Raw genomic sequence first — 13196 nt, forward strand, 5'->3', positions numbered from 1 at the left:
AGGTGAGAGTTAAGTAGGAAAGCCTGGCAGAAGCCATGAAAAAGAATGAGAAAGAAAGAAAGATACAAATGGCATGAATGAAGTGACAGTACAGAACACAGTTTTCAATCTTTTCTCAGACTCATATTCCAGAAAATAGAAGACATCATTAAACTATTTTTAAAATAGACAGTACCACCCAGTCATGCTCTTTTAGCCTTAAAAAAAGGTCTCATGGGAGAAACATGCTTACATCACTGCTCAGTTCTCATCAACTAAGAGCTACGTAATCTTGATTAATTCATAAAAAGTCACATTTCCCTAAATCTCTGCATAACACTTCCAGGCAAGTATTTTGTAATTATCTTCTTTTTATTTTTCTTTTTAATTGGCAGCTAAGGACTTAAGACAAATAACTTGAAAGTAATTCCAAGAGTTTTAACTATTCTGCACACATCAGTTACTAGATATTACTTGAGAGATTTGTAACAATACAGAGATGGGTGGGTACCAGACTGAGCTGATCAGTATAAAAACAGATTTTAATGAAGTATCTAAATAATGCTGATAATCAGAGAAGCAGGAAGAAAAAAATCAGCTGAGACTGAAGAGCAGTGAAAAGCTTTCAGCACTTGCAAATTAGCTGTATTTGCAGCTTTGACACCTTTTTTTGCAAATTTCTGAGCTTTAACTTTCACAAGTCATTTACTGTTGGTTAGATCCAAATGCTGATATTATTAACATTGTGATTTGATCTAAAACAGAAAATAAAAAAATGCAGCTGCCTGAACTGAAAACCAAGGGCTGGCCTTGGCTCATTGTCTGGCTGAGATAATGCATACAGAAAGAGAGAGAAAATAACTCTTTGCACAGTGTTAAGTACTTAATACATTTGTCTGGCGAATCCCTAGTGTAACGAAAAATGTCTTTTAGTGCTGAGTTAGATCCACTGGCTGGAACAATCTTTCAGATCACAGAACCAAGACACATGTCAGAGCTTGGTTAGTCCAAGAGACTGTCACAGTCTGCAGACCAGTAATCAGCTACAAACTCAAACAAGTTTAGATAAGTTACATGTATATACACCTGAACTACCAGACCTTCTGAGAAAATGTTATTTAATTTAAGTTTGCCCACCAAGTAACTTTCAGTAAGCCTGAATATAAAACAAATAAAATTACTTAAAACCTGTGCAAAATTGGAGCATATGTGAAATTTACAAGAAATACTGATTTCTGTACGTCAGCACCAAAAATTTACCATATTTGAACTCCAAATAGAACTTTAAATACATGAAAGTTGCACATACTGAGGGATAATTCTGAGGAATAATACTGTTCTGTCATCACTGACAAGACTAATTTATGCTGAAATATTGTTTATTTGGGCTAGATATAGGAGGAATTTAAGCAAAGTGTCCAAACTTGGTTTTGAATAGTTCCAGCCCTCTGAAACACTCTTGATATCTTATCTGACATAAAACTTCATCTGCCATGGACAGATGTAAATCCCAGTGCCACCAGACCCTGCACTATCCTTTGACATTTTTAATTGAACTAAGTGGCGTGTACAATGCTTCTGGATTTTTCCACAGATAAAATTCCCTTTTTCCAAGAAACCTAATGTCAAGTTTGTTTGCATAGGGATGACGACACCAAACACGGATGATGTACAGAGTTGCAGAGAAATACAAGAAGGTTTATATCTCCAATACTTCATTAACAAGAGCATACCTATTGGCTCCTCAACTGGGACCAATGATTTCAGGAAATTGAGCCAAAAGGTCACTTGGTTTAGCTGGATTTCATAAGGCTCCTCAAGGCTAAAAAGCACTATGTGAATCGCAGTGTGATCATTTGCAGCAAAATAATCATAACAGCAGAAGTACACGGGATTCCCAGAGAATTCCCAGATGCTGAAATCCCCAACTCCTGAAAACAGACAAACAGATGAAGAGATCATCAGTAAGCATGAAACATCTTCTGGCCATGGAAATACAAACAAAACATTTATTCTGATTTAAACTATCACAAACATAAACTGTATGTGTGTGAGAAAGCAAGACTGAAAATGCAATCATGAACAAAGGGAACAAGTTTCAGTCAGTTTTAGAGGCTTAGCAGTTGGACCCTCAAAATCTGTTCCTCTCACATTCCTTCTCTAGGAAATTTAGCCTGATTCCATATGTAAGCACCTGTGTCAAATGCATGCAGTCTTATGCAATCAAATTGAGCTTTGCCTTGAATGACAGCAGCAGATCTTGTAATTGTCTTGAAAACCAAGAATAATGCCTCCCATTCTTTTCCCTGTTCACCTCAAAAAAGCTTGATATTTTTATTAATTATTCTTCTTAACATGCCACCACTGATTTCAAAAACCACTGAAGCACATTCTAAAAAGAAGCTTTACAGAAATGTACTCTTCACGTTGTGTTGGTAAATCAGGGCTGAAGAATCTCCATGTTAAGGGTTCCAAGAGCTCCGTGCTTCTTTTTGCCATCTCTAGCTCCGGGTGAGAAAGTGTTAGTATGTTGCACTTCCCAGATGCACCATCTGATTAGGGTGATATCTGCCACTTCTAATTAAACACATGGTGATTAAGATGCACCTCAGACTTCTAGAAGGAGAGGAGTCAGAACACTCCAACCTGCTGTTATGAGTACAGCTACTCAGAGTTCACCTGTCTGTACACTTTGTTCTGTACAGTTGAGAACAGAGAAAGAAAACAAAGTCCTTCTGATAGTCCCTGGCATAACTCTGTTTCCCTGCAGAATTTGACTGGGCTTCAAATTATACTGAAGGGAGATATTACCCTACACAAAGAACAAGTTTTAGCTACTTGGCAAACTCTTCAGCATCTGGGATAAATGTTTTGTCACTGCATTTGTTATTATGCACTGATAAGTAGGTTTCTGTTTCCAAGGTAAACTCTTGATTAATACTGACTCAGCTTCAAAACTGCAGCTGCTAAGGCACGCAAAACATTTTCCTTATGAAGAAGAGATCTGACCACTGATATAAAGGATAGTTTGTATGGCTGGTGGAGACAATTTGCGGGGTCTCAGAGCCAAAAGCCGTGTGTGTACTTATGACACCTTCTGTGACTGACAGCTCTTACTGCTAACTGGCTTCAACTCCAGAGCAGCTAGTTTCCTTGCAAAAAAAAGAAATTAAATCAGAAGCTCCACTCACAATGACTGATGAGCTCCACGGCTCACCAAAAATGCTCCAGTCCTGACACAGAGAACAGTATGTCCTTTGCATAGCTGGGAATATACTTAAATGGTGAGAACTAAATGGGACCAAGCTAAATCTGATAAAATCCCCAGATGACATCTAGTGTAGGTGAAGAGGCTTTCACACTAGTAGCCACATTACTGACCTGCTCCTTTTCTACTCTCTTTTCTACTCTCCCACTTACGCACCTCAGAAATGTTTCTACGTAATACTGTAAAGATCTGACATGAGTGATTAAAAGGTATTTAACAACAGCTAGAGAACTTCAGGCAGATTTACTTTCTCCAACAAATTAAACCCCACCAGTGTTGGATTATCAAACACAGTCACAACTATGCCAAGTCAGATTTTCCCCCTCATTTTTATTTCAAAAAACAAGTTAAATGGCATTAACTGTTCTACAGCATTAAGGCACCCCAGCCCAGGGCTCTTCTTACCATGCAAGCAGGCGTTCTGGATGTCAATGGCCTTGGTAGACTGGTCATCAGAAGAGAAGTGAGAGTGATGAGCAGGTGATACAAAAGTTTCTAATACCCCTTTGGTCAGGCCTGGCTCAAACATCATACTACGGCTTCTCACGCTGACATTTTCACAGCCAGGATAGAGATTCGTAATACTTACTGAAACTGGGTCAGGGGAAGGAAAATGAGATTACAAACCATGTGAAAATCACAACAAGATCACTTCAAAACAAGTATTCAAGCCATAAAAGCAGATTAAAAAGCCCAAAGTGCTCTTCAAAGAAAGGAGATGTCTATGAAGCTGTGGGTGTACACAACTACATTCTTATTCTGAATGATCAAAAGGAGAATATTAGATGATCCTATAAAGCACTTATGTCCATTAGCAGATACACCTCTGAGTGGAAAGCATAGAAGAAGACTGAAATTTATGTGTATGAAAGGTTTGAATAGCTAAAGTTCTATGTTGCAAAATATGCTGCCTTTTTTTTTTTTTTTTTTTTTTTTTTTTTTTTTTTTTAGCTAAGGGCTACAGTTCCATTGCATGACTTATTATTGGCATGGAAATGTCACGTATTCATATTACTGCTTCCTGTAAGTAATGATAAAAAATATCACTGTGTAACAAGTGTCACCGGGGTGGTGGGGGAGAAAAGCAGGCCCTTGACCAAAATGATTTCACTAATAAGCAAATATTAAATTCCTTGTTGATTCATCTTCCCGGAGTGCAAATGAGAAACAAAAGGGCTTTATGACTGACTTGCACCATCTAGTGGATAAAGATTTCTTTCCTCCACTAGCTGACAAATTCTAGTATTGGGTTTTACAATAGGAAGAGATTATCAGTTAGCTGTCAAACTACACTTTCATGTTTGATCTCCTAGGGTAACATTTTAAATCTTTCAGCTCTTGTAAATAAATACTTAGTGAATTCGCACACTTATTTTTACAGACTTTAAACAAACACATAGACTAACAAATCTTATGTGACCAAGTATAGGCCAAATTGTGCTGATTTAAATCTTTATCTGATTATGTTACTCAACCTAGAATACAATTTACATGCAATATAATGATTTACATCCCAAAAGAACATATACTGAAAGAAGCAAAACCCAAACTTCCAAATGCTAAAATAATCCCATAGTAGCTTTGTATGTATACAACAGCATGTCTTTCTGGCTTTATATCTAGGTAAGTTCTTTTGAAGGGCTTCAAATTCACCTTTATTTTTCCACTGATTTGTCAGCATGAATGGCAATCTTTCTGATTTTATGATGGTGTGAGCACATAAAACCTCTTCTTTGGTTTTGTTACCAACAAACACAAAAAAAAAATCTAACTTCAATCAAAACCTTCCTGTACTGCCTCCAGGAACTGATATTCCTTGAGTAATTTATTGCCCTTTGTATGACATAGTAAATTAAGATAAATAAATCAAGAACTTTTGTTTGATTAATTTAATCAAGTTCTTTTCTCTGTTGTCACAGGTGTGAGGCCCTTGTATTAAGCAAACATCAAATGCAGTAACAGTCTCTGTAGTATGGGTCTTGCCCTGTTAAGCCACTTTTTGAATGCCCTATAGCTTCCTCAGGTGAATAGAGAGAAAGCAGAGATGGAAACTACTACTAGCACTCTTCTAATATTGCTTAAAAATCATGAACAAAATCTGAACCTGCAAGTATTATCCAAAGGGTTTTTATTTAAAAAAAAAAAAAGGCAACCCTGTCCTCATCTAAAACTTACACAGTAAGACCACTTCAAAGCATCAATTTAAACTTGAGCTTCTCAACATGCTTAGCTTGCTTGTGCAGACTCCCAGTGTTAGAAAAGGGACCCGGACACCCCGGTCTATCCACTGTCCCCTTCTGGGTTTTCAAAAACTGGGCACAGGCTTAAGTGTAAACCTAGCTAGTTTCTCTACACCTTGTAGCTCTTCCCACTTTGCACAGGACAGCTGGTGCTACATGAGCAATCCATTCCTTAATATTTGTAAACATTTACGTCAGTTTGGAAAACTTCCATTCTCAGCTTGTTTGAAGACAATTTTAGACACCACTAACTGGGCTAATTCTGTAGTAAAACTGTATCCTAAAGCACTCCAAGGCATCGGAGGCAGTTCTGAAACCTGTTACTACTTAAAAATCACACAGTATTGCAGAGATGCAGCAACTGTTCTGATTTCACAGTGTTTATTGAAGTTCCTCCAGCAGAAGGGAAGCTAGTAATGACACAGATGTTTGCAGCCTAGGAGTTTTTGTGACAAATAAATAGCAGTGTTTACAAGTCCTGTCCTCCACTGTGCAAGTTCACTTATGCAGCATGTAAGCAAAAAAACCCCTTAACTACTCATGTATCCTTCACACTCGCTGGTCCTCTTCCTCTTACATTAGGTACAAACCTGTGCACAGAGAAGTCAGTCCCTTCTCCCTTTTTCTTTTGTTTTTTACATGATTAGGCTGCACTGTCTTCTGCAGTGCAGTCAACAGCTTCTCCTTAGGAGCTTAGAGAATAAGAGGAAACTGTTTTCTCGTACAAACATCACGGTTCGAAACCATACCTGAAGGTTTGGAAGACAGAGGTGATGGGGGGAACCTGCTTGAGTTTGTGGAGGAGAGCCTAGGCCTACGTCTTCGGAAAAAGCTTCGTATCAGGCCACATTTGAGGGACTCCACCAGGGTGGTTTTCCCAGTGCCAGAGTATCCAAACAACTTCAGTTTGATCCGGGGCTGTGGATTCTGTGTGTGCCTCAGCTGCTGGATAAAAATCCCCCGGTGTGTATCCTAAAATTCAACACAAAGAAGAAATCAGAATGTGTGGCAGGGAACTTCTGCCTCCCAACAAACTCAGCGTGGGGTTTGGGTACATTTTCTTGCCAGACTGGTGTTCATCTGGTTGATCATGCAAGCCATCAGATACTGGACAGGCAGACAGGAGAGCTTAATGCTTACTCTCAAGAGCTGCTTTGATGTTTCATGAAAATCCCATGTCTTCAGGCTCAAATCAGTGACTGGAATTATTCTGACCTCCAATGGAGAGGACAAAGGCATCAAAACTAGCCTCTTTCAGTGCCCATTCTCCTAACCCATCAGCCTCAGAAGGTTGACCAACATGCATACTCTTATGGCAGCACTATGGAAGAATTTTGCTGTGACAGCTATCAGCTGAACCATCCAACAGCTCAATGTGCATTCCTTCTCTTCTTTTTCTTTACATCAACTTTTTCACTGCTTCTCATATTCGGGTGAATTTCAAGGAAACAGGGAGGAAGCAGGAAAGTGTGAGGGCAAAGGAACTAGGTTAATCTTCCCTTTCTTCATTCCCGGATTTGAAGTTGAGAGAGAGGTTTTGTTGTTATGCATTTGCTCCTCATCTACATTTAGGATGAGCCCCCCCTGAATTGTAAGCATGCAGCACCTGAGCTGAGAAATTTGACAGCAACAGCATTGCACACAGGTTTGTTCCTTCCTCACCAGCAGGCATTTATTTAGTGAGTTAGTCACAGTGCAAACACTGCGCTGTTACAGCTAGTACTGAATCCTCCACCAGAGCCCCTGTGATAGCAGGCTCTTCACACAGAGTCTGTAATAGAGGCAAAATACTTCACAAGCACCAAAATTAAGTGGAAGGTATGCTCTGTATTAGATGATCCTGGCCACTTTAAGTAGTACTGCAGTATTTTCAGTGGTTAAATATAATTTGCTAATTTCAATTGATCAGATTCTCTGTTACAAAGTATAATGCATTTTCCCCACATATACAGAGTCAGGCCTTCAGGGATGTTGTGTTCCACAATCAAGAAGAGAGTTATTTACTAATATTTCTTTCAAAAGAGATCTATCTGACCTTCTTCCTTTGTTCTAGGTCAATTTGTATTATTTTCATATTTACATTATGAATGAATCATGAATTTACCTGCCTGCATGCAGACACAAATAAGAGTTTGGTGTGGGGATGTAACTATGCAAAATGGAACCTATTATGACAAAATTTACTAAAGCTGTCATTGCAGAGGAAGTCTGAAATTTGCATTTTCTCACATCTTTACACACATATAGTTTACAATCCTAGGAAGTACAGATTTGCTGGCAGGCCCAAAGGACGTGATTCTGCTTCTACCTTGGCAATACATGATATGCACCATCTTCTATTAGCAATAGAAATGGTCATTTATTTCAGTTTCTCCAAACGCAGACTCATCATTGTAATTGTAACAGGATTATTTTAATTGGTCTGGCTCTTGCCTGCAATCTCCAGGCAAGTAGGCTCTGGAACTTTCCCAGCATGAGTGATGCTGCCTATCTGACTAATCAATGTGTATCAGATGTGTCAGACATGCTGCCTTACAACAAGCCCAGATCATCTTTTTGTTCTTGTTAGCAAGACATTTGGGTATACTGAAAGTGCAGAATTAAAAGATGACATTGAGAACTTATGCAACTATTTCATTTGGTATTGGTATTTTTGTAAGGGGTACAAACCTCCCATCCTTCATAACTTTTATCTAAGTGAAATGGTGATAAGTCGTCCTAGGAGATGTGCTAATTCTTCATAGCTTATATTCTACTAAATACCTTAGATGCTTTGCTAGGCACTGTCAGACACTGATAGATATAAATCAGTGGTGCATACTTGCTTAGCCAGCTTCTTGAATATGTACATGCTTGCTTTAATTGAGGACATAATTTCAAATTAAATATATAAAAAGGAAAAAGGAAAAAAAATACAGCATTGCAGCAAGGAATTTTGCACCAGCTTTTAAAATGGCTTTGATAAAAACCTCACTTAAAATTCATGTATTCCCAACCTTTTTAAGTCTTGCAAGCAGACTGGCAACATGTTCATGCTGCTCTGCTCTGGCGAGATCTTCTGCTGTTTTCCCATCCTGTTAAAACACAAATTATTAGCAGCAGTTTCTTAGTTTTTCTTTTATAGATGGGCATCTGGATGCCACTGTAACAAGATACTTTGAATTCAGAATCTGAGAGCAAAGCCAACACTCCTCCCCCTGAATTCCATCTCTCTTCTCACCAATTAGAGGGTGATAGTGATTTCTAGATATTGCCCACTGAATAGATTGAAAAGATCACAAAGAAGGGATACATCAGCATATTGACTCACATGAATATCATGTGAATGTTTGTTTACCAATGGATAAAGACTGAGAGTGGCATATCAGCCACTGGAGGATTCCAGAAGGCAAGAAACTTGTAAGGGATGCAGTTTAAATTGCATCAGCAAGTTTAAAAGGAGAAGCAAAGCTGCCTTCAGTATTCTGGTCTTACCATTTAGTTACCTAGCTTTCACAGATCTGCAGTTTAATATTAAAAAAACTAAAAGAAAAATTGCCCCCTACTTTGATTCTCACAGCTCTCTTATGCTATTCTATTGTTTTAAATTTTGGTAAAAGGTAATTTAGGAGTACTTTGCTTATTTCACTGTCTCAGATAAGAGAATTAGAAAATACATTCAGAAGCAAAATAGCAAGTTATTTTCCTATGCAAGCTTTCCTGAAAAATGTGCAGAGTATCTACTCACTGGTATAGCAATAGGTAAGCAAAACTGACATAGAAAAAGGGCTTGGTTACAGGATCCATGAAAGCGTATTTTGCACCTACTGGTAAATTTCATTGCAATTTCAGACTGGCTCCCTCTATTGCAAATCAGACAGTCTGCAAGAGCTGATCCTGAGTTCAAATCACATTTGCAAGCATCTGCATCCAAAATTTTGAATCACTCTGACAATTTTAACATCAGTTTAGAAACTTCCATGAGGAGAATCCAACAACAAAGTGCCAGTTAACATGTGAGCACAGCAGATGTTTTGGGGCAATTTTCAAGCATTTAAAATTACTGTATACTCCAGGAAGGGAAGGTTTTCTAAGGTCACTTAACATCATCCATGCAATCAAATTAAAAATAGAGTGGTTCCAAGATGGCCTTTAACCCAGAAAGAAGGCAAGGAACTAATAACACAGCCCAGTTACTTAATGGCGTTGGAAAAGCTATCTCCTCAGGAATGGCATAATGAGAGAAAAAAAAGCCATTAATTCTACTGCACTGGCTCAAAAAGAGCTGTTAATAAACTTTTCAGAGCAGTTTAACAGCCTTCTAGCAATCCAATGCAAAACTGAAATATTAAAATCACAACATGCAAGTTTGTTTGGTTCTCTCCTCCTTTGTCCTTCTCTCTGCCACCACACTGTTGGAATAATGGATGGTTACATATATTCAGTGTGCTGCTCCTGCTAGATTTAGTATCAGCACTATTTATTTTGTTATGTCCTTCAAAGTGACCTAAATTGAAGAGGCAAAACGTACTTTTATCTTGGAAGGACAGTGTCCACACAGGCAATTATACCAACACAGCTGTCATGACATAAATGAAGTGCAACAGCTCAAGAATTCCCCCATCACCCTTTTATTTTATCTCATCTCTACAGTATGTAGGAGTGCAGATACATATACACAATGGGATGTAACAAACAAACAAAAAAGACAAAAACAGATGACAAAGGAAATCTGTAGAGCATCCTACCAAGTCCACTGCATGCACATTTCCTTATTATTAAGAGGGGACATGGCAATATACAATCCAATAGTTATCAAAAAGTAATTATTACATACTAAAGTTGCTTAAGCCACAATTCCAAGTTTATTGGTATTCTCTTCCTACATAAGATCTGTGCTTAAAAGAAAAAACTGCATTGCTACATCTAGAGAAAAAACCCACAAAAATTAGTATTTTCTACCAAATAGGTAAAGCAAATGATATAGAATTTTTCTTCCCCCCCCACCCACCCCACCTTCATTTCAGCCGTCTCAGGAAAAATTTGTTAGGAGAAGAACTCTGAAAAATGTGGACTCAACTAAAATCTAATGACAACATGTCTTTTTCATACAGAGCAGTAGTTATTTCTAAGCAGAATACACTGGTTACAGCGAGTAGCAATGTAAAGTGATCCATCGCATCCGAGTAAAAAACATGGTTAGTTTGTTCAAAACACACATTATGGTGTGAGTGATGTCTATAATTTATCATGCATATGACAAAGGACACTGCATTCCTGCTGTGGATCTGTCATTAGGAGGATGTTTCTCACCTTACTGAGAATGAAAAATGCCTTTTTTGTTACTAATGGGAAGCAGTGGCGCTGGCTGATCTGACGTGAATGATTTTGTTTGCCAGGATACTCTCACGCTAGTTCACTCATCCACCCAACCACACATCTCCCACCCTAAAACTCAAACCCCCCTAAAGCAAGAAAAAAATTTAAGATACATACAATGCATTTGTTTCTCAAATGTGAAATGATGTACATCTTAATGAAGTCACTCAAAACTTATAGAAAACACAATGATACAAGTAATTCTTAGATGAAGAAATTACTAGGTGTAGACAAAGTGGTAGCTGTACTGCACCATAATCAGTTCCAAATTTATTTGCAAGAAGGGAACAAGTAGATAAGAGAGACAGAACAAATCCCACTCCTGTTGTATAACATACTTTTTTTTTTAAATTACAAAATGTGATGTCCTTTTCCTACACCTGTCTATGAGCTCTCTTTCAACTCTCATGCATAAAAGAAGAACAGCATCTCTCAATACTTACAGAGGTTAATGCTTCTACATTGGCACCAGTCAGGCAAAGGAACCGGACAACATCAAGAATGCCATTGTTTGCTGCCAGGTGCAAAGGCGTTCTTCCATACTAACATGAGGAAAGAAGTGTCACTACATTAGTCAAAGAACTTCACTTCAAATTTTATGTGTAATAATCAGGTGTATTACTCAAATATACATACTGATACACAGGATGGGTTTTGCAAAAACTGCAAGAAAAAAGTACTTTTGATTGCAGCTTAAGCACAACTGCCAGAAGTGCAATTAAAAACAAAGGCTGGATGACTATTTAAAAAATGGGAAAACAATTTTCTAGCTAAATCTCTCATAGCTGTGGAGGAATCCTTTGGAGGTTTTTTTGGCTATATTTGATAATGTCTTTTAATTCCAGAAAATTTAATTGCCGTTTTACTTAATTAAATGTGAACCACTTAAACAACACTAATTCCATAACCTTTAGAACTCTGGGTTCTACTTCAGCCCAAGTGCTACTGAAGATTAAATATCTCCCCCTTTCACCCAAAGAAATAAAAGGAATGAATGAAAGAATTCAGCCTGAAATAATATATTTTTTTCAGTGAAGCAGGAAAGTGCTGTAAAGTATTGCTTGCCCAATTTTTTTTTTCCCACAAATCTCTTAACTGACAACAGGTCCTCATGACACCCACTTCTGGTTTTGCATGTTCAGAGCTACTGTTACAAAAACTACCATTTATTCTCTGCGGGTAGCCTACTATGACTTCACATTTTTATGCTTTCAATAGTGTTCTTCCAGTCCACAATCAGAAACAAACTCGTAACATTTACTGAAAGAAGTATTTGAGAGCAAAGCCAGCTTTCTGACAACTGGAATCTGAAAAGATGCTCAGTTCCTCCAGATCCTACACCTCAGCTCAAGTAGCATCCTGCTTGTATTACAGAGTGTCCTGTGAGACCAAGCAGTGATGTCCCCCTGTGCTCTGCACTGGTCAGGACACACCTCAAATCCTGTGTTCAGTTTTTTGGCCCCTCGTGACAAGAAGGACATTGAGGTGCTGGGCCATGGCTGGAAAAGGGGAATGAAGCTGGTGAAAGGTCTGGAACACAAGTCTTGTGAGGAGCTGTTGATGTAGACGGTATTGATTAGCATTGAGAAAAGGATGCTCGAGGGAGGCTTTGTCACTGTCTACAACAGCCTAAAAGCAGGGTGTAGTGAGGTGGGTGCTGGTTTTCTTGTGCCATGAAACAAGTGACAGGACTACAGGACTACAGGCCTCAAGTTGTGCCAAAGGAGATTTAGATTGGCTATCAGGAAAAATTTCTTCACTATAAGAGTCGTCAAGCACTGGAATGGGCTGCTCAGGGCATTCCTGAAGGTACTTAAGTAATATAGATGGGGGACTTAGGGACATATTTTTCTGGTCAGGTTGGCAGTGCTGGGTTAATGGCTAGACTCTGATATTACAGTTATTTCTCAGCCTAAATGCTTCTGTGATTCTATGATTCTAAATGCATGTGATGTTCTGCTGTACTGAATCTCTGAAAGAAACTAACAGTGTCTCCAATCAGAATTTACATACATGTGGGACAAAGCCTTGGGTTTGGACCAAGAACAGAAGTTCATTTTGATAATGCCCTGTTAATACAGGGTTTGCTTCTGAAGAGGGGAAGTAGAAATTAATATTCTCTATTTAATAACACTCAAATTCCCCATTTCAAATAAAGGGCACTTGAAAAATCTGTCCAGAATACATTACTCTTGAAAGAATAAGAGCTGAAGAATAACTACAACCACAGCTTCTGTAGCCATGATCCCACAGCCACTGAACAATTGATGGCTAATTATTTTTTCTACAGCATGCTGGGGTGATCCCAGCTCAACACTCTCCATTAGCAAACAGAACAAGAGCCTCGTGGT

General features: G+C 38.4%; 1 protein-coding gene across 3 annotated transcripts in view; it reads right to left on the minus strand.

The window, feature by feature from the left end:
* The window catches only part of DAPK1 (death associated protein kinase 1), an 84682-nt gene that overhangs the window by 6681 nt on the left and 64805 nt on the right, over positions 1-13196 (minus strand). For all 3 annotated transcript variants that reach the window (XM_050987003.1, XM_050987004.1, XM_050987002.1), the window contains 5 exons: positions 11289-11387; positions 8484-8561; positions 6237-6459; positions 3653-3841; positions 1713-1910 (listed from right to left, as the gene is read on the minus strand). In XM_050987003.1, coding sequence (XP_050842960.1) covers positions 1713-1910; positions 3653-3841; positions 6237-6459; positions 8484-8561; positions 11289-11387 — 787 coding nt within the window. The remainder of the gene's footprint in view (positions 1-1712; positions 1911-3652; positions 3842-6236; positions 6460-8483; positions 8562-11288; positions 11388-13196) is intronic.

This window comes from Serinus canaria, chromosome Z, assembly GCF_022539315.1.
Source record: "Serinus canaria isolate serCan28SL12 chromosome Z, serCan2020, whole genome shotgun sequence".
Taxonomy (NCBI): Eukaryota; Metazoa; Chordata; class Aves; order Passeriformes; family Fringillidae; genus Serinus; species Serinus canaria.